At 32.1% G+C, this 22,546-nt stretch overlaps 1 protein-coding gene across 1 annotated transcript; it reads left to right on the top strand.

Annotated features, from left to right (window-relative positions):
- Nucleotides 1–6,040: 6,040 nt before the first annotated feature.
- Nucleotides 6,041–8,884, top strand: LOC124831236 (ran-binding protein 1 homolog b-like). Its single transcript, XM_047305158.2, has 4 exons — nucleotides 6,041–6,304; nucleotides 6,375–6,526; nucleotides 7,559–7,684; nucleotides 8,334–8,884. The coding sequence occupies exons 1-4, from the start codon at nucleotides 6,150–6,152 to the stop codon at nucleotides 8,588–8,590; spliced, it is 690 nt and encodes a 229-aa protein (XP_047161114.1). The 5' UTR covers nucleotides 6,041–6,149; the 3' UTR covers nucleotides 8,591–8,884.
- Nucleotides 8,885–22,546: the final 13,662 nt, after the last annotated feature.

Genomic DNA, 22,546 nt, shown 5'->3' on the forward strand with positions numbered 1-22,546 from the left:
AAGAGCGACGTGGCGGACAACTTCATGCATCTTCACATGTGCTAGGGGATCGATCGAGTGTGTCACGGCAAGGGGAATTCAGAACTAGATTGAAATTATTGTTGTCAAGGATTCAATTTATCTTTTTCAGCATTGTACATGAAAGGTAAGAAGTCAATTTTTTCATGTCAAAATTTGAACTTAAATGTAGGTCAAATTGTTGATGGAAGAAAAGATGCTTAGAGGAGAGATTTTGTAAAACAACAGATTGCAAAGAAAAATTAATCATCAAATTATAAGTTAGAACTTGATTATTATTTGAGGAACCGACTCTACTAGATTCAGATGAAGAATTTGACATTTTAGTTTGGTGAAAGACTAATGGATTAAAATATCCAATCTTACAAATGATTGCAAGAGATTTTATAATCATTCATATCTCAATAGTTGCTTCTAAATCTTCTTTTAGTACTACTAGTCAATTTTTTACTCCACATCGCAGTAGATTACACCTAGATACTTTAGAGACATTGATGTGTGTTCAAGATTGGCTATAAAGTGACATATATGGTAATTAAATGAACACTTCAAATTACATATTCATAAATGATTAGGTATGGCAAATGAATTTATTTTTCTTTTTTAGGTTCTTCAGAATTGAAAGTGGATAACATTAAGCTTAATAATATACTATAGAAGGTAATTGATGATGATGTTAGTAGTTTTCTTTATAATATTTTAATCAAATTTTATTAATAGTGTCATTATGTCATTGATTGATGACTTTATCTGGGTGTTATTTGTTTCACGAATTAAGTTGTCAAAATGAAGATGTAGGAGAATAAACATTAATCTTAAAGTGCTATTTTTAGAAGAATTATTTTTAAATTATTAATATTTGAATGTATGTTTCACTATTAATTTGAATTTATATTTTAACTTTTTTTATTTATCCATTGATTTTACTTAGATATATGTTTTAAATATTATTTGTATTTTTTTTTTTGCAATTTAGTTTGGATTTCATTTAAAAACTTATAAAATATTTTTTTTAAATATACTTGGGTTGAAAACAAATATCCAACCAGCATTCGCAAGTTGAAAAAAATCTATGAATTTTTTTTATGTGGGTATCCTATCGGTACCAGGGTAGGTAACGAGTACAATTTTGTCATGCGGGTCGGGTTGCGGGTGGGCACTACCCATGCCAAACTCGACCTATTGTCATCCCTAGTCAACATAAGCATGTATAGGGTATTTGAATGAAATTTGAAAGGAAGGTCTTGTTCAATTGCAAAAGCATCAAACTAATACGATTATTTTTTTTTTCAAAATTACTAAAATGGTGTAAGTTTTAAAGAAATTAAAAAAAATGAGTAAGTTATGCCAACTTGGTACGACTTCATTGTGAAGAACTTGTATCAACTTAAAACGACTAACCCATTAAAGTGAAGTCATGTCAAGCTGGCACGACTTCACTTACAATTTAAATAAAAATTAAAACACACTAAAATCGTACCAAGTTGACAAGACTTCATTTATATCACAATACGCTGAAAGCGTACTAAGCTAGTATGACTTCAATTAAAATTTAAAAATACAATTACAACATACTAAAGTTATGATAAGCTAAAGTCATGTCAAGCTCGCATATCTTTTTCTAAATGAAGTTGACTTGCCTAATTTTGTAATTTTCTTTTAAAAATTACACCAATTCAATAATTTTGAAAAAAATAAGTTGTATCATTTTGGTGCTTCTTTTCTTATTTAACATTATACTTGAGGTACCTAAGCAATGTAGCATATGGTCAAGATATGGATTAGAAACAAATTTACAAAGCTTGTCATAGGAACAACAAATCAACAGTTATAGATATCTATTGGTAAAATCTGTAGTAGATACTAGATGAATATTCTTAATCAATATTCATGGAAAATGGGTAGGGTATTTTAATTACCTACTTATTGATGAGGTAGGTACATGTATTATGATATTCAACCCACAACACTTGATACTCATTAATTGCTAGTGAATTTTATTTAATTTTTTTTAAAAAAAGTGATAAAAATAAATTTTAGTGAGAAATATTAATTGGTGAAGAATTTTTTAGAATTTGATTATGTACATTTTTATTTATACGTATGAAATAGAATTTATTTTAGAAAGATTAATTTTAAAAATGTATACTTTGATGCAAAATTTCCTTTTAGGAAAATCATATTTATTTTTATTAATATTTTATTGTGTGATTTCATTTTAAGATTAATTTTTTTTATTTGAGTTTATCATGGATACCAATGAGTGGGTAATGGGACAAATTTTTTAAATGAGGTGGGCAGTGGATATGCACTACTTATACCTCGTCTCAATCTATTGTCATCTTTAATTGTGCACGATGAATTTTGGATGTAATTAAGTATAGAAGTCTTCAAATAAGCCTTCAATAGGATTAGATAATGTTGTGTGAAATTTAATTGTGAACTTTAAATTGAATTTCATTGATGAAGGTGTGCATCCCAACATTCCACAATCTTTCAAGATAGACATAGTATAGTGCCTTTAACACATTAGCATTCCTTCTTGGATAATTCTAATTCAAGAAATAATTTTAAACTTCCAAGATATTTTAACCAAAAATATCTTTTTGAAGAGTTTTTTTGGTTTGTAAAATTTCATCATTGCTTGTACTAGGAATGATAATGTCACCCGCATACACCAAAATTGCAATAAAAGAGGAATGTGCTGCTTTGATGAAAAAAGGAGTAGTCAAACTTAGATTGCTTATAATTATGAGAAAGTAAGGTAATACTAAATTTAGTAAACCAACTCCTTGAAGATTGTTTAAGGCATATGCGAATTTATTGAGTTTACAAAAAGAGGAGTGGTACATCTTATACCATGTTTATATACTTGAGGAATTTGCATAAGTATTTTCTCTTTGAGGCACCACATCGCAAGTGTTATTACATCTTATTAGAAATTCAAGTGTGAATTTAAGTCCCATAATAGATAAAAATGAGAAATTTGATCACCACACAAGAAGGAAACTCCATATATCCATTGTTTTAATATTTTGGTTTGAAAGTAGTGTCAATTCCTTACGTAGGTTAGACTCAATTCTCAATAGTGTTGTATCTCACTAATGAATTATCCCCTCAATAAACCTATTAGTTGTATTATAATCAATGATTAGTGTTTGTGATTGGTTCGTATAAGTACATTATGGTTCCTATAATGAACATCTTCCTAACGAAAGGTTCGCTCTTGAATAGAAAATTGTTGAGAATCTAAATATAAGTCTAAGTCTCACATTAGATAGAAATGAAAAAATTGAGCACCATATAAATATAGGTTAAACTCAGGTCTCATTAGTGTTGTATCTTTCTAATGAATTATTCCTTTGGTAGTGTCGTCACTTCCATAGCAACCAATTCATCATAAATAACTTTTTTTTATGGGATTATTGTTTTATAACTAGAGGAAAAGTTTAATAGTCAATACATTGTTGTTTAGGATATATAGTGATGAAAGAGTCGATGACATTATCACAATAATAATCCCTTAGGTATGTAGGAGATTAATAACCGTATTGAATTGGAGAATAGACGGTTGATTTTTAATGTGAGGTTGTCTATATGTTGCAATGGTGATACGAGTAATTGTAGTATGAGGAGTAGTAAAAATATAACTATTGTCATCATCATCCAAAATATATGAATTGGTGATATTTGGTGTAATAAAATTATTAGTATCAATAAGGTCTTGATGTGAGTTTTTTATAGAAAAATGTTTTCAAAATCTTTTATATCTCTATAAATAAATAATAAATGAACTGTTACTGTAAAGACACATGGTACTTTTGATTTTCTGTGACTGTAATTAACCATTCAATTAACAAATGAAATTATATTAATTACCGAATCAATTGAATAAAAAATAATATAGAAAAAAAATGAATTATAGATTTAAATACAGGGACTAAATTCATATTGTTTTTAAAAAATAATAAGAATACAATCGAAAAATATTTATGGAAAATAAATTGTAATTTTTTATAAGAAGTTCAATCCATGATGATCAATTTTATTATGTGGTGGCATAGAATGAAAAATTCGAAAATAGTGTATTTGAGAAATTAATTAAGATTTTGTTGTGATATGAGTTTTTATACTTAATTCAATTTCGTAAAATAATAAAATTTATACCACACTTATAAAATATGATTTTAATTATATCATTGATGAACATCTCTAATATCACATTGAAGAATGAATATTTTGAACATATCTATGGACAATCTTTCTATATGATAGAATGTAACACAATAATTCAATAAATCGTGTTAAAATAAACTTTATATATATATATATATATATATATATATATATATATATATATATATATATCATAACTTTAGTCATGTGTTTTAAGATCTCCAATATATTTTTTATCCTACACTCACGATTTTTCATGATTTTTCATTTCATAAGGTGTTCAAAATAAGTAATTCAAAAGCTTTTTATTACATTTCAGATAGTATTTAGTGTAAGAATTTTGAAATAAATTTTATCTTGAGCTACAATTTGGACGTGCGGAAAGCATTTATGGAGGTGTAGCAAACAAAATTCCATTTTGATTGAATATTTATAGTTTAAGGTAAATTCCAAATTTAAGCCGAATGTAAGCTCATATATATCATTAAAACCAGGCCATTACTTATTGCACCTCCATATTTTCTTCCTCACCTCGTACTTTTTAAAATACGAATTACATTCTTATCGTGGATGTGGTGGCGGTTTTGACAATAGAGGATGAGGTAGCTTCCTCCAAGCTCCAGCAGGGCGGAGGAGACGACGAAAAAGGAGAGGTAAGAAGATGGAGAGATGAAGGAAGGCGGAGGGACTTGGAATCAATGGATTTAAGTGTGTTTTTGAGTAAGAGTTTGTGGGAAAGAATGAAGCCCTCGAATCACCAGAATTAGATGTGGACAAATGAATAAAGGTGTAATATTATTTTTAAAATAAATACAAAATTATAATTTATTTTTATTTCAAACTTTCAAATATTTTGATTTTTGAATTTTAAAAATAAATATGATAATCTAGAATTAATGTATTTATGAAAAAGTGGTGCTATCATGTAGAATCGAAAAGGTTAAGATTGTAATTTGCTGAGGGTAGCATTTGGAGGGTTTTCAGGGCATTTGAAGTGCTGATTGTAATTTCAGGGCATTTTATTTCCATACTAACCAAAAATCCAAAATAAACAAAAATATTAACTTATAATGCATGAGATTCTCGTGATAATTCACATGAGCAAACAATCAAATTTATTAAGAGTGTGGGTGAAATTATGCACAAAATTAATAATATTTACGTCAAACTAATGCTTTGCAAGACATGAAAAACATCCTAATTAAAATTGAAAAATTAGTTTTATTTTAGCTAACCATGTATAAAAGAACTCACGTTGAAATAATTTAGTTATAAAAAATAGTAAGATATCCCTAAATCCCCGAGAAACACATACTCGATTTGGTCCGATGTAGTTCCATCTAGTTGGTTGTCGAATGGTTCTGCAACCGTGTCGAAGTAATAACCTTGGCTTAATTACCTATTTAGTCCCCATGTTAGGAGGTAATTTTCTGTTTAGTACCCGGTTTTAAAAATGTAGGCATTTGGTACCTATGTTTTGAAATTTGTATCAATTCAATCCTATCGAGTTAACGGCGTTATAATTGATTTCTCGCATCAATTATAACGCCGTTAACGGGATAGGATTGAATTGATACAAATTTTAAAACATAGGTACCAAATGCTTACATTTTTAAAACCGGATACTAAACAGAAAATTATCTCCTAACATGGGACTAAGTAGATAATTAAGCCTAATAACCTTCTTGTACAAAAATCATATAAAAAATAACATCAGATTTTGATTTACAGATCATGAAAACAAAATGGTGACTGTGTCACTCAATTTAACTTTTTGAAAAAAAAAAAAAGAGAAAAGACAGAAAACATGGATACCCTACACAGCACATAAAACTGCAGCAACCAACAACACAACACAATACAACAGTGTACGCTCCTTTTCTCTCTCAGTCACTATAACTCTCCCACTCACTCCTTCCCATCACACCATTTCAGTACCACCACCGTCGTCGTCAATGGCGAGCACCACCGAGCCGGAGCTCCACCGTGACGGCGATGACAACGCGCCGCCGGAGGATGAGGACACCGGAGCTCAGGTCGCTCCGATTGTGAAGCTCGAAGAGGTGGCCGTCACCACTGGCGAGGAGGACGAAGATCCCATCCTCGATCTGTACGATAACACACTCACTCACACATACACAATCTTGGATTGTGAATTTGAATTGAGATTGTTGTTGCAGGAAAGCGAAGCTGTATCGGTTCGACAAGGAAGGGAATCAGTGGAAGGAACGTGGCGGTGGGAATGTGAAGCTGTTGAAACACAAGGTTACTGGAAAGGTCAGGCTCCTCATGCGCCAATCCAAGACGCTTAAGATCTGCGCAAATCATCTCGGTAATATCCATTGCTTTGCATTTTCTTTTCATTTGTAGCTAAATATATCCTACTCCAATTACAGAACATCATTTTGATCAATGAAGTCCTTTTTCAGAGAATGCATAGCAGATTATAATTTGGATAAATTTCTTCTTGACCATAAAAAGAAGATAAACAGTGAAATTACTCTATCTTGAGCTAAATATAATATTTAAAATAATGTATGAACAATTTTCTACAAATTAAATTATGTACAAGTTAATTTTAATTTATGAGAAATTTCATTTCATATCTTCGAAGAAATTACCTGGAAGTTTCTGTGATTCCATCTCTCGTTTAATGAATGTTTTATGTTACTTTTGGGTCTTTTGGACGGTATGTTTTATGCTTTGTGTTTGTTAACTGTGAATCGATTATTTGTGAGAGACCGTTAAGATTCTTTTTTATGTTTATGGTTTTTCTTTTGTCTTGAACTAACAACTTTAGCTGGGTCCCTTAAATAAAGGGAATGGTTATTTGGTTGTCTTTTAGAGAAATTGTAATTAAATAATAGTGATTAATAGAGTGGCCAGCTACACTTTGCCTTTGATTCTTAATATCTTTTCTACTTTTCTTTTTAGTTTTTTTATAGGGAATTGCCAATTTAATTTAGTATATATATAGTATTGGTTATGCTGCTGCTGAGTGCATGTTGTTTCTGCTTGTGATTTTGAATTTGAGTCATAAGTGTGAAATCTCCTTTAATATTCAGAAAGAAAGTGTCTCTTACAGTGATCCTTTCCGAAATCTTAGTATTCGTCATGTTACTTTTTGAAATATAAAAAATATGAGGTTGGTTACCGAAATTTACATTTTATCCATTAAATTATTCACTTATGATACAGGGACTAATTCAAATGGTCTTTACATTTCACAATTAATGTTGTAAAACTTTTTTTAATATTTTGGAACTAATATTAGTGATATGATGCAATATTGAGTTCGTTATTTGATTAAAGTACATGATGGTTATCATTATTGTTGTTGTGTTTCTGATGGATATGATTTCAGTTCATGGCAGTTTGACAGTACAGGAGCATTCTGGGAATGAGAAATCGTGTGTGTGGCATGCTTCTGATTTTGCAGATGGAGAATTGAAGGCTGAGCTTTTCTGTATTAGGTTTCCCTCTGTTGAGAGTAAGTCTTGAAGACACTTCTCTCTTTTCATTTTTTTTATTCTACACTTCTTCTATTTCTGTATAAACTGATACTGCGAATTTGATTTGTTATTGGTCTTGTGGTCTGATAAACACATGCTGTGTGGAGAGTATTCATTGATCAATATGTCAGATTTCTGGTGGTGGTAAATAATTGCCTCATTTTTTGACTCAACAAGCATGAGTTTATCTTTAGCACAATGCTAGGACATAACTAAAGGCTTCATTATATGAACTTCTTTCTTGGCTTCAGAAGTTGAGGTTTTTTCTGTTTTCAATGATGTGTTTTTGTAACCTCTCCAAAAAGAAATAAACGTGTCAGTCCAGAGTAGCTACGTAACATATATTACATTAGTTCAAACAGGATTTAACTGTTGGTTTTAATAAAGAACTATCCCCCAATGGTCTCTGCATTCTGTATCCTCCTAGGTGGTTTCAAGAAATGAATCAGGTTAACTTTTAACCCTGACATAGGTTGAGTAATGATGATAACAAGGATTTACATTTTTTGATACTGTAAAGTGAACTAAGGAAGAAATAAATGTTGTCTTCATTTGACAACTTTTACATAATGATTGAAAAAATGTTGTCACGTGATTTAATTTTGAAACTTTTCCTTTCGTATCCAGACTGTAAGACCTTCATGACAACTATGCAAGAGGTGGCTGAATCACAAGGAGAGGAGGAAGAGGAAAACAAAGATGCTTCAGATACTGCCGCCATCCTTGAGAAACTAACTGTTGGTGAGGATAAATCAGTGGAGGAGAAAGAGCCAGAAAAGGTCACCAAAACGGAAAAGGTTACTGTTGGTGAGGATAAGTCAGAGGAAAAAAAGCCAGAAGAGATCACAAACACACACGACAAAGATGAACAGGGTGTAGTATAAGAAAAGCCAAGCCTGAGGATCAGAAGATGAATCAGCTCCACCAGCATAGTATTTAATGTGCCTGATGAATGAATGATTTGTTCTCTTATAGGTTGCTTTTTTTTCCTATAAGATTGGTAAACTAGACTGGAACCTCAGGATGTGGAATTTTGGTTGGTATGAAGATTTGATTCTATCGGTTTTGAGTCCTCTTTTTGTACTGGTTTGCAAGCATGCTTGGATGGTTTTGTGACTGTGGGTTTTCATTTTTCTCATGTTTTATTCAATTGAGTTTAGTATTTCCTTTCAAAAGAAGATTTTTCTTATTTTTTTTAGGGCAATTATACGGCTGGGATTTGTGTTTAATGTTTTGGATATGTCGGTTTTGTTGTGCCTTCTCATTTTTTTTAAATGATTACTAAGGAGTCGCTGTTTTGTTTTGTTACATATCTTCTATATTTGCTTACTTTGGTCTAACTCCACGGAAGTTTAATTTAGGATAATCTGGATGAGGTTTTTTTTCTTCCAACGATGGTAAATTTAGTCAGTTCGTTTATACTATTGGTGCTCTTACAAATGAGTTTAGAATCAAAGTATTTTTTTTAAGAGTAAATAATTTATGTACTAATAATATATATATTATAAAACTCATGTTAAACACGTCATCACATAAAAATATGGTAATCAAATAGAAAAACAAAAATTCAAACAACATAGGGTGATAAACTAAACCTATGTGAAACGCGTGAAGTAGGTTTCCAAAAAATACAAAAAAAAAAACTGAATAGTTGTAGCATAGAGGCACGCCTAACTGAAAAGAAAGAAAAAATGTGACTCGCCTGATGGTTTGTGTTTCGTCCTGGAGGGAGTAAGAGATTTGGAGGAGAGAATTTGTATAGCTTTTGATGACTGAAAGCTTGAGCATTTGAGTCGCCTAGAGAGAGAACGTTAGCTACTAAGAAGATGTGTAGACATAGGACATGTGAGGCGTGTTGTGTTGAGTGTATCGTTTGATGGGGTTGAGTCATATGAAGCAATTGTAGGTCGAAGCATAGCATGTGATGGCGTTGGGCATGTGAATGGTTAGATGTTGTTTTAAGACCTTACGAGGAGAAACGTCGGATAGAATGTTGGTCATTTCATGAAAAGTGTTAGTATTTTGAGATTGTGAAAGAAAAGTTAATAGGATAAAGAAAATTGTAAAGATAGTAAAATGTGGAAGTAGTAGTAGGAAGTAATATATTTTATAGATGTTTGTTGTATTAGATGTTGTCTTACATCAAATAGTAGAACACATGGGTATTTATAAACTTATAAATTATTTTAGAAAGGTTTAATCATTCACTAAGTCCCTATTTTCGCATGGAATCTCAATTTCGTCCCTTTCTTTCTGAAAATATCAATTGGGTCCCAATTTTATGAAAATTGCAACAAATAGATCCTTTCCGTTAAATAGTGTCAAACGGCGTTACCGTGTGTTTGACGTGGCACGCTATTGTGGACGTGTTATCTGACGTGGTTGATTCAAGCAGTGGGCACGTGGAATGTATGTATATATATTTGTTATTAGGTTCATGGTCTGTGGAAAAAGATAACCCCAACAATTAAAAGATATGCAGTAACTCAGTAAAATACAATTTAGAAAGAGAACCTCATTTGCCACTCCTTCATCATCTTTATAGCCAATATTTTCCAGAACTTCATGTATGGCAGTCAAGTCCTTCCTTGAGCATGCTTCACCAAGTGGAGATAATGAGGCAAAATTAGTACTGTGCTGGATGCCCATCAATTTCTTCTTCATTTGGTGCATTCGAATTGGCAGAAGTACTTTTTAAACTTAATTCAAACATAGTCTAACGTGTTAGGGTTCTATCTATTTGGGCCTTTTATAATGTTAATGTGAATGGTGTTTGTGATTGGACTTTTTAGGTTGGTAGTTAGTTGTGGTTGATGGCGAACCCACACGTCGCGGAAACACCGCGCCTGAGCCACCAAACCTGATCTCCACTCCCAAAGAGAAATCGCTGGAATCAGAGAAGAAGAGAGGGAAGTTCCCTATTTTGATTCGAGCCTTGAACCCATAAGAGTAAGGGAAAGAACTTTCCCGTGCACGCCGCAACTCCCATTGCTTGAGTTCTTGGTTCAGCGTGAGACAAAGAGAAAAGGGAATGAAGCTTCCCTGCTTTACGAGCTCGAACCATGGCGAAAGAGGAGAAGAAAAATTCTTTTCTTTTTACTTATAAAATATTCAATTTCCACGTGCCCCACTGCTCCTGCTTGAATCAACCACGTCAAATAACACGTCCACAACAGCGTGCCACGTCAAACACACGGTAACGCCGTTTGACACCATTTAACGGAAAGGATCTATTTGTTGCAATTTTCATAAAATTGGGACCCAATTGATATTTTCAGAAAGAAAGGGACGAAATTAAGATTCCATGCGAAAATAGGGACTTAGTGAATGATTAAACCTTTTAGAAAATATTAGTCACAATTTATGTAGAATATTCTATATTTTTTTTATCAGTGTAGAATGTTCTTGATTTTTTTTCTTCCTATCTTAAGTTTTTCTACAATAATCTAGAATTTGTATTACATTTTAATACTTTTATCTTAGAATTTTCTATATTCTTCTAGAATTTACATTATATTTTAATACTCTTCCTTGATATAAATTCGGTAACTCCAAGCATAGCTTTTAGTAGTTTAAATCTTGTGTCTTGGTAATGCCTTCATAAAAATATTTGCAATTTGGTCTTTTGTTGTGCAGTACTCGAGTTGAATTTGTTTAGTTGTCTCTTCATCTTGAATGAAGTGATATTTAATGGCTACGTGTTTTATTCTTTAATGATGGACTAATTTTTTTGTTATTGCAATTGTCGATTTGTTGTCGCAATAGATAATAGTCAGCTTATCTTGTGGTTCACTCATTTCTTCAAGTATTCTTCATAGTCATATTGTTTGACTTGTGGTTTCAGCAACTGCTACATACTTTGATTCTATTGTTGATTGCACCCTGATTGCTTGCTTCTTTGATGCTCAAGATAAAATACCATATCCTAGTGAGAAATCGTATCCTGATGTACTCTTCATGTTATCCATTGATCTTGCCCAATCACTATTTATGTAGCCAACATCCTTGACTTAGTCATGGTTTTGTACCATACACCAAACTCCATTGTGTCTTGTAGATATCTTAAAATTATTTTTCCTACTCCATGTTGAATCTCACTTGGCTTTTGCATGAATTTTGATAGAAGACTTGTAGCATACATAATATATGGTTGTGTGGTTATGAGATACAGGAAACTTCCAATTAAACTCTTATAGGGTTATGCATCTGTTTCTTGCGCTCCAACATCTTTTTGTAGCTTCACGTTTACCACCAATGGAGTAACGACGAGTTTACAATCATTCATCTTGAACTTTTTTAATAGACCTTCAATATATTTCTTTTGAGAGATAAATATACCTTCTTTTTGTTGTTTCACCTCTATAGCAAGGAAATAGTTCATCAAGCCAAGATTGGTCATCTCAAATTTCTTTATCATGTCTTCTTTAAATTCTTTCATCATCTCCATATTGTTTCCTATATAGATAAGATCATGCATATATAAGGACACAATGAGATGATATTGACCTTGTGTCTTAATATATAGTTTGGGCTTACTCTTGCTCCTTCTGAATCTTGTTATACTTTGCTCGATGAGCTTGCTTCAGGTCGTATAAGGCTTTTTTTAGTCTTAGTATTACCTTTTTTTACAAAGGCTTATGGTTGTTCAACATAAATCTCTTCTTCAAGCACTCCATTTAGAAAGGATGATTTGACATCCAGCTGATAGATGTTCCATCCTTTTTGTGTTGCAAGAGCTATTAAAACTTTAATTATATCTAAGCAAACAACTAGAGCAAATTTCTCATTATAGTTGATTCCTGGTTGTTGTGAGTAGCCTTTAGTGACCAATATTTCCTTGTGCGTTTATATAGTAAAATTAGGATTGAGATTTGTTTCATATACTCATTTCACTCCAATGATATCTTTTCTAAGAGAACAATTTACAAGCTCCCAAGTGTTATTCTTTTCAATCATTTTAATCTCTTTTTTCATAACCTTGACCCATACTTCCTTATTTGATGCTTTTTCATAATAGTTAGGCTCAATTATGGCCATATTGCAAGTTTCGTATAGGTTTATCAAAGATCTTACTCGTCTTGGAGTGGATTCAGGTGAAGAATCTTGTTGTTTTTGTTGTGGAGATGGAGAAAGCGTACCTGAATTTTTTGATCTCTTCTTGAGTTTCTTCTTGAGATTGTTGCACTGGAATTAAAATGTTGCTTTTAACAACTTTTTCTTCTTCCTAATTCCAACAAGCATTTTCATCAACCTCTACATCTCGACTAATGATGAGTTTTTCTGTTTGTAGGTTGTAGACTCGATAACCTTTTGAATGTGTTATATTCAAAATATTCTTCGTATAGTTTTATCTTCAAGCTTGTGCCTCCTCGGATCAGGAACATGTATGTAGCTAATAGATCTAAATACTCATAGGTGTTTAGTTGATGGCTTTCTTTCACTCCAAGCTTCAATAGGAGTCTTGTCTTGGACTGCCTTACTTGGACATCTATTTAGAATGTAAACTATAGTGTAAACTACTTCAGCCCAAAAAGTGTTGAGCATACTTCATCTATTTTCTTCTTTGTTTCTCGACAAAGGCCTTGAATTTCTTAAACATTCCAAAGACTTATATGACCTTGCCTTTAAGAAATAGACTCATCATTTTAGAGAAGTCATTAATGAAGAGGATGAAATACATGTTGTTGTGATATGAAGGCATCCTCATTAGTCCATAAACATCAGTATGAATCAACTCTAGGAAGTCTTTTGCTCTTCATGCCTTGTCTATCGAGAATGGTAATCAATGTTGTTTTCTAAGGAGACATCCTTTGCATGATTCATTATTTGCATTCAAGCATGGAAGATCTCTCATCATGTTTTTCTGATATAAAAGCTTTAAGACATGTGTTTTAAATAGCCAAATCTTCTATGCCAAAGTCATGAGTCATCAATTTCTTCCTTCATGGCAACATTAGTTCTAGGTTTGAAGCTTATAGGAAAACTTCTATTTCTCTTCTCCATTTTTACTCGGCCAATTTTTATCCTTCTATTGTCATAAATTTTACATGTATCTTTTTCAAAATGAAGTGAATATCCATTATCCATCATTTGGCCAATACTTAAAAGATTCTCTTTAAGATTGAGAACTAGTAAAACATCCTTTATGAATTTCGTACCTTTCTTTATCTCCACTATGACAATTGGTTTGCCTCGAGACTCCAATGTTATGTTTTTTTCCAGTTGAACTTTGACATTGACATATTTACCAATGTCTTTGAAGATGTTTTGATCTTTTGCCATGTGATTATTGCATCCACTATCCAAGTACTAACTTCCTTCTCCGCTAGGAGATTCTTGATTGGCATAAAATAAGAGTTGCTCCTGATTATGTTCTTCCACAAAGTTTGCTTGATGCTTATTTTTATTATGACAATACTTCTCTACATGACCAAATTTCTTGCAGTACTGACATGGAGGTTTTCCATGATGCTAACAATCTTTTTTCAAGTGACTTGTCTTTTTACAGATGTTACATGAAGAATATTTTCCTTGATGAGTCACAGAGAACCTTCTAGATTTTTGTTTATTTCTAGAAAGTTCTCCTCTACTTTTATTTCCTTCATATTCCTTATTTTGAGACCGTAATTTTAGTTTTGATTAAAAGACATTATTTTACTAAGTCTTTTTCATACCTTTTCAATCTTTGTTCCTAAGCTTCAAGAGAGCCCATTGGTTGTGTTATTGACGATGTAGCCAAATCTTTTGTTTATTTCTAGAAAGTTCTCCTCTACTTTTATTTCCTTCATATTCCTTATTTTGAGACCGTAATTTTAGTTTTGATTAAAAGACATTATTTTACTAAGTCTTTTTCATACCTTTTCAATCTTTGTTCATGAGCTTCAAGAGAGCCCATTGGTTGTGTTATTGACGATGTAACCAAATCTTTTGTTTGTTTAATCGCGGTTGCGATTGCATCATATTTTTAGAAAATAGAAATTAAAATTTTCTCAACGATTCTTTTATCAAGAATATTTTCCCCATAGGCTCTAATCAGGCTAACTATTTCTTTTATTCTAGAATAGTAGTCTTTAATGGTCTCAGATTCTTTCATTCTTATTAATTCAAACTCTCATCTTAGAGAATGTTTAACATTGTGTACCTCATCACTTCCTTGAAACTCCTCTTGTATTGTGTTTCAAGTTTGCTTTGCACTTGTGGCACCTATTATTCTTGGAAAATTTGTGTCATCAACTGTTTGTTGAAGAGTAAAGCCCTTGAATCCTTCTACTTGTTTTCCTTTATCTTCTTCTTCTAAGTTGTTGTAAGAGTTCAGGTGTCTTCTAGAATAATGAATTTCTCTTCTATAACGTCCCATAAATCATGAGAGCGAAAGAATGTCTCCATTTTGACACTCTAAAAATCATAAATTTTTTCCTGTGAAAATAGGCACTAGAATTAATGATGTTTAATTAGTAGTAGCCATGGGTTAAGAAAATACTTTGGAAGTAGTCTAAAGTGAAGTTATATTTTTTTTAAGTAGTTGAAAAAATTTATCTACACCTAGTAAATGACCAAACAGATACCATTATTAGTATTTTGAGGTTGTGAAAGGAAAATTAATAGGATAAAGAAAATTGTGGAGATAGTAGAATGTGGAAGTAGTAGTTGGAAGTAATATTTTTTTTGTAGTTATGTGTGTTGTGTTAGATTGTCTTACATCAAATGGTAAAGCACATGAGTATAGACCCATAGATTATTCTAGAAAATGTTAGTTATAACTTATGTGGGATGTTCTAGATTTTTGGCTATGTACAATGTTCTTGATTTTTTTTCTTCTTTTGTCGTTTACAAAATTCTAGAATTTTTATTCTATTTTAATACTTCTATCTTAGAATTTTCTATACTCTTCTAGAATTAACATTACACTTTAATAAAAAGGACTCATCTAATGTGTTTGATTGATTGGAGTCGCCTAATGGTTTTTGTTTCATCATGTAGGAATTGACATTAGGATGTGAATGGTGAGATTATGTTTGAAGATATTGTGAATAGAAACGTCTAGTGGTGTGTTGGTCATGTGATGTTTTATAATGAAAAGGAAACATCCGAGGGAGTTAGAGTGTGAATTGTCTAAACTTCCAGTGAGATGCTAGGGTGTGTGTTTCGTCTTATGATGCATTTAATGGATGTGAAACGCCTAATGGTCATAAAAAGAGTACCTTGTAATGCATGTGATATGTTTGGTTGTGCATGTATCGTTTGATGAAAGGGAGTCGTTTAATGGATTTGCAGTGTAAAGAGTCTAATTGATATTAGGTATGTGAAAGGTCTGAAAGTGTGTGCTAACATTGGGATTGAGAAACATTTGGTGGTGTGTTAGATGTTTGATGAGTATAAAGCATGCGTTGTGTGTAGATGTTTTGATGAAAAAATTGAAGGTTTTATGGTCGACATCACTATATGCTTTGAAATTTTAGTTAGGTTAATATCCCAAAACATATCTATCATTATTCAAGACATGAAAAAGAGAGAAAGAAAAAGAAAAATTACATAATCAAGAACCATAGACCAAATTGAGCCCAAGTTAATAAACGAAGGAAGTTGTCTCATAAATAGAACCTAAAATATTATGAACATAAGTAGACAATACCTATTGTGATAAAAGCCAAGACTTCTAAGTGGTGGTTGTTAGATATATTATATCTTTTATCTTTTAGTTAGTTTGTTATTATTTCTCATTTGTATTATGGGCTTAGCCCATATTTCTTCTATTATAAATAGAGAACCTTATGTGTGTATTTAACACAAGGAAGATTAATCCAAATATAGTTTTTCACTATATTCAACATAAACAAGGAAGCAAGTATAATGTTTTTTACTAACTAATGTCATCACAACTAATTTATCTCCACAACGATTACTCTCTTAAAAGATATGTGAAACGCGAGCTTGCATATTCTTTCTATAGTGCAAACATTTCCTCCATCTCCCTCGTAGCACTCAACGAATCACTGACAAAATTTAACAAAATTTAGTAAGTTAAAAGTAAAATCAGTTGATGATTAGTAATCTAGGTCATGAATAGAGTACATAGATTACTATGATATAAAGATATAAAATAACCATTGTCATTTAATACCAATATTAATTCTATACGAAATATTTGTTAATCAAATTATTCATTTTCTAGAAATGCTTTGATCATTTATGTTTGTCAGCTTCTTTTAATATGTAAAAGATAATGTGTTATAAAAACTTAAAGTAAAATATGAATTAATATATTGAAATAATCAAATGCATCATATGAGATAGAGTTGTCAAAACGGGCCACCCGATTCGGCCCACCACAGGTTGGTCACTTAGTGAACCAACTCAACCCGACTCATTTATTAGCGAGTAAGAAAAATTCAAACCCGGCCCGACCCACTACGGGTTGGTGGGTAAACGGGTTGAGTTGCTCATATTAAGCTTATCCCGTACCTACAAAACCCCTAGCAGAACCAAGAAGAAGAGAAGGAAGGAAGACGTCTACTCTTCCTACTCCGCGAGTTCGAACAAGGTCGAAAGGAGGAACAAGCTCTAAAGCGAAACGCGCCACTGTCGAAAACGACAATCAGATCTTCTCCCCATAAGGCTGCAACCATGGTACGAAGAATCGAGAAGAGGAAGAGGAAGAATTTTCCTGCGTGCGTCGCCAGACTCCCATTGCTGGAGTTTTTGATGCCCTTACTTAAATTTTATTTTCCCAATGTGCACTTTATTTTTTAATTTAAAAATTAAAAAAATACACTTCACACACCTTTTTAATGCCACGTCAATTAAAACTATACCGTCAGCGTGCCACATATCACCTTCCTTAACGCCGTATAATCAATTTGACGGAAAGACCCTATTTGATTCAATTTTACAAAATAAGGACCCAATTGAGAGCCAGAAAAGAAAGGGTCCTATTTGAGATTTTGGACGAAAATAGGGACCTATTTAGACATTAAACCTAAAAACAATAAAGGTTGAAGTAAAATAATTGTGTTTTTCTTTGTCTTAGTAAACGAGTTTATATATTATTTAATTTAACAAAATTGATTTGTAAAGTGACTATTGCACTCTCACTTTTATATTGAAATTTGATCTTATTTATAATTGACATGATGATTTCCAATAAACCATCTTAAGTCAATATATAACATCTTAAGCATGAAAATATATATTTATGGGTGGTATGATTGAAGTACAAATGACAAATAAACTCATCGTCGTTAATATTATATGAATTCGTCCTCGATTTGGCGAGAAACCTTGCATTGACTAGGTATGAGTATGGATATGGGTAATACCCAACTTTATCAATTGGAATTGAGGATGAATATGAACATATTTGTCTCGTCCCATACTCATCCTTGTCCCTATTTACATTACTAAAATACTCATAATTTATTAGGTAATTATATATAGGTTTAATAGCCAATTTAGTCCTCACTTTTGTTGAAAAATCTCAATTTAGTCCCTCGTTATAAAAGTGTTTTGAATTAGTCCTAACTTTTAAAATAGTGGGTCAGATTGGTCCTTTCTGTTAAATATAAGTTAACAAAATTAATGGATGATGATGTGACACAACTTAAAGCTAACGAGGGACCAATCTAACACATCAGCTTTAAGCTGTGTCACATCATCATCCATTAATTTCGTTAACTTATATTTAACGAAAGGGACCAATCTGACCCACTATTTTAAAAGTTAGGACTAATGTAAAACACTTTTATAACGAGGGACTAAATTGAGATTTTTCAACCAAAGTGGGGACTAAATTGGCTATTAAACCTTATATATATATATATATATATATATATATATATATATATATATATATATATATATATATTATTTGTAATATTTAGTTTTATAAGATTTCTTTCTCGTTTAGCTACACATTGTTTTTATAACGGTTTGGTTTATCATGAAACAAATTCATGTTTTAAAGATATTTTCTCTCTTATCGTAACTTTTGTAGAATTATGTTCAAAAAATGTATCTAAATTAAATATTTTTTATGACATATTTGAATAATTCTACTCTATTGTAATATTTTTATTTATTATTTATTTTTTCACATGAGAATGTTTATCTCTCAATTTAAGTGTTTAATAGCGTAAACCCTTCATTTACTAGGTATTATAAAAAAAACTCATCTTATTTATTTTCTTATTCTTAATTTTTGTTTTATTTGAATAACTCTTTTTATTACCTCTCAACCGTTTGGCTAATTTGTCCTAGAATCAGCAAAATAATTATGTTTAGACATAAACCAAGACAGGTTAAATTGGTTTCTTTAATAAAATTGTGCCTTTTAAAAATGTTTCATTTTTATAAACTGAATTTACAAATAAAATTAATTCTTTTTAAATAATAGCAACAAAAAATAAAGAGCATAGGGAAAGAAAGATTTGCAAAAGTAATTTTATACTAGTTCGGATTAGAAGATCTTATGTCTAGTTGTTAACCTCTTTAAAAAGGGACCAACCAATCACTAAAATAACCATAACTTACAATCACAGAGAATAAAGTTTAGGTTTAGAAAACACCTCTTCTAAAGCTACGAGAGATGAAAGACACCTCCCTTGAAATCCAAAAGGGATGAATGATAACGGTAATTCTTACCATTATCCGAGGTTCATTTTAGAGACAAAATCAGCTCCTCTTTAACTTATTACTTGCTTAAATCCTTTTTTATCTTGTTTTAATGTTATTTATATTTTGGGCTACATTGATACAAATTCATCACTAATCCCCTTATTTTGTAGCTAATACTATGCTTGGAAGAACCTCCACCAATGTAGAGAATCGAACCAGCCACAGAAGCAAAAAAACAGCAAAAAGAGAGTTCTGGAATGCTGCCACTAAAATTGCCAAAATTGTGCGCCCGAGCGCTCTTGAGTGTCATTTGCTGCGGATATTTCGTGCCCAGGCGCCCCTTCAGGGGCGCTAAACACCATTTGCTACGCAAACTCGCCTGGGCGCCCCATCCAGGGTGCTAAGCACCATCTAGTTCTACAGAGCTCGCGTTGGGCGCTCCTTTAGGGGCGTTGAGCGTCGGTTTTGCTGATGTGGCAGTTTGAGATTATTTAAACTTAAAATGCAAAGAGGTTTGGGTCTTTGGTGGATTGGAGATGCAATTTCACTTAGAGGAGAGCTTGGAGGGCTGCTAGGTGATAGCGGTTGAAAATACCATTATTTGTGATTTAATTTTGATATTAAATCAACCCTTTTTGACTTAGAAGCTTGCTTGAACTCATGTTTTTAGTATATTTTTGTGAATAAGTGAGTAGAAGGTATACTTGATGATTTTATCACTAAATTCCCTTGATTTTGTAGGTTATTGGAATGATTTAAAAGAGGAGTTAGTACCAAGGAGTTGGAATGCAGAAAAAGAGAAAAAGACGCAGTGTAGAAAAGTCAAGCTGAAGCTGAGCGCCAGAAAGGGGCCCTGAGAGCCAAAAAGGGGTGCTGAGCGCCAGTTTCATGTATCGCTCAAAGCTTGAGCGCCTTTTTAGGGGCGTTGAGTACCAGTTTTCTCGCAGTTTCGCCTGCTTGCCCCCACTTAGGGCGCTAAACGCTAGCAACGTTGGCCCATGATCCAATTTAGACCTATCTAAGGACTTGCACGACCTAGGGTTGATATCTCTTGATGGCTTGAGCACAAAAATACACTTTTTGCTCCTTGGAGGCAGATTTGGGGATGTGGGAGCTCTCATGTTCAGTTTCTAGGGTTTTTCTATCTCTTTCATTCCATTGTTCATCAAGTTTCTCCATGATAATGGAGAACTGAACCTTATTTGTTGTTGGGGAAAATGTAATCTCTAAACTCTCATGTATTTGAATTGATTCCAATTTATTTATGCTTCTTTCATTAATTGTTAGGGTTATTCTCCTTTGCTCTATGCTTGTTATGTTTAACTCATTCATGCCATGATTATTGATTTTCTTTGATATGAACACATATGGAGAAACCTAGAACTGGGGAATTTCTCCCATGGAAACTATTGCCTAGACATAGGGATAAAACGCTTGGTTGTCTTAAGCTTCCGTTCGTAATGCAAAATTAACTATTAGGGAGACAAGACATTGTAAACTAGTAATTAAGGATAGGCTTTTTCCACCGAGACATCGGGTTCTAAGTACTTTAGAAAGTGACATTAACAATTAATAAAGAAGAAGAATTCTTATATGCATGAGAGTGATTAGGTGAAATCTAAACCCCAATAACATATTGATCTCATATTATCAACATCATCCATTCACATTTGTGTTAAAGTCTCAATTGATCAAATTGCATTCATGTTTATTTTTGTTGCATTTGCATTTAAAAACCAATAAAATATCTTTTCAGTCTTAATTAGTTAAGTAATTACACAATTGTTTAGTGTCGTGAGTCTCTTGTGAAACGATACTTGGTCTTACCATTTATTATTACTTGATACGATTCGGTACACTTGCCGAGATCTTAACACTAGGATTTGTGGGAACACTCCCTTCTTCCTCTTTGGGTTCTTCTTCTTCTTCCATGACCATTTTGTAAGCTTAAATTCTCTCCATGGAAATGGAGAGCCATACCCATATTGTTGGGGTTAGTTGTAGCCTTTGAATTCTTGTGTAATTGTTGAATGATTTGAATATATATATATATATATATATATATATATGTGTGTGTGTGTGTGTGTGTGTGTGTGTGTGTGTGTGTGTGTGTGTGTCTTTGCTATCAATTGTTAGTATTCTTGTTTCTAATCGTAAAACTTGCATGTAATGGATACGTTCATGACTTGATTTTGGGGTTTCATGGATTATGGAGACGTAAGATGGAACCTAGAACTGAAACAAGAGTCCTTATGGCCATTGATTCTAGGAATGGAAGATGATTCACATGTTGTCTTAAGATCTTAACTCATTAATGAGAATTTTACTTGTTAGGTTTTCTAAGAGATTGGAGTTTAATAAGAAAATCTAAGCTCTTTCACCTAAGGGATTAGGGCTAAAGTGTTTTTGTGGATTGACTTTAGTAAATTGATGGAGAGGAGATGAAATTGGGTATACACAAGAATGAATTAGTGAAAACTAACCTTAACATTGTCATTTCATACCATGTCTAGTCTTTTCAATTTCTAAGTGTCTTCAATACCAAAGTCCAACCTGGTAATTATTTGTGAATTTATCTCTTTGCACTTGTTTGTCAATTGATATGTTGTTCTAGAGTCTAAATGAGTTGTTAATAATGCATTAACTAGTGTCACACGAGTCTCTTGGGAAATGATACTTGATTTTACCATTTTATATTACTTGAATGATTAGGTACACTTGCTAAAGTCTTAATAATGAACACCTCCTTTTAATCACAAAAAGGATCAACAACTTCTCCTAGAAACAACAACAACACTTAATCACCTAAGAACTCACTTGGTGAAAGTTATTGCTTTACTCACACTAGGTTTTTCAAAGTCTATTTTCACAAACAGAGAGGGTTTATTTAGCAATCATAATTATAAACCTTTGAGTGAAAAGTTATTTTAGGAACTAGGTTTAGCTAAAATATATAGACTTCCTCTTTTAAAAATTAAGTCAAGAAACTAAAGAGTCAAGTTGCAATTGTCGCTGATAATCAATTATCTCAAGTAATAACCGATTATCATATAAACTTTCAAAAAACTTTTTCTTAATATGATAATCGATTACTAGAAGGTGATAATCGATTATCACAAAGACTTTTGTAAATGTTGTTTTCTCTATGTGATAGTCGATTACCAAAAGTGATAATTAATTATCATATAGAAATTTTCTAAAACTTCTGAAATAATATGGATTAGTGCTGT

Source organism: Vigna umbellata, chromosome 11 (genome assembly GCF_029865625.1).
Source record: "Vigna umbellata cultivar VRB3 chromosome 11, Vumbellata_1.0, whole genome shotgun sequence".
Taxonomy (NCBI): Eukaryota; Viridiplantae; Streptophyta; class Magnoliopsida; order Fabales; family Fabaceae; genus Vigna; species Vigna umbellata.

What these genes read in the sequence shown, in the direction of transcription:
- LOC124831236 (XM_047305158.2), top strand. Translation starts at nt 6,150, where the DNA reads ATGGCGAGCACCACCGAGCCGGAGCTCCACCGTGACGGCGATGACAAC. An exon ending in GATCTGCGCAAATCATCTCG is followed by an intron (nt 6,527 to 7,558) that starts GTAATATCCATT and finishes ATATGATTTCAG; the next exon opens with TTCATGGCAGTTTGACAGTA. An exon ending in TAGGTTTCCCTCTGTTGAGA is followed by an intron (nt 7,685 to 8,333) that starts GTAAGTCTTGAA and finishes TTTCGTATCCAG; the next exon opens with ACTGTAAGACCTTCATGACA.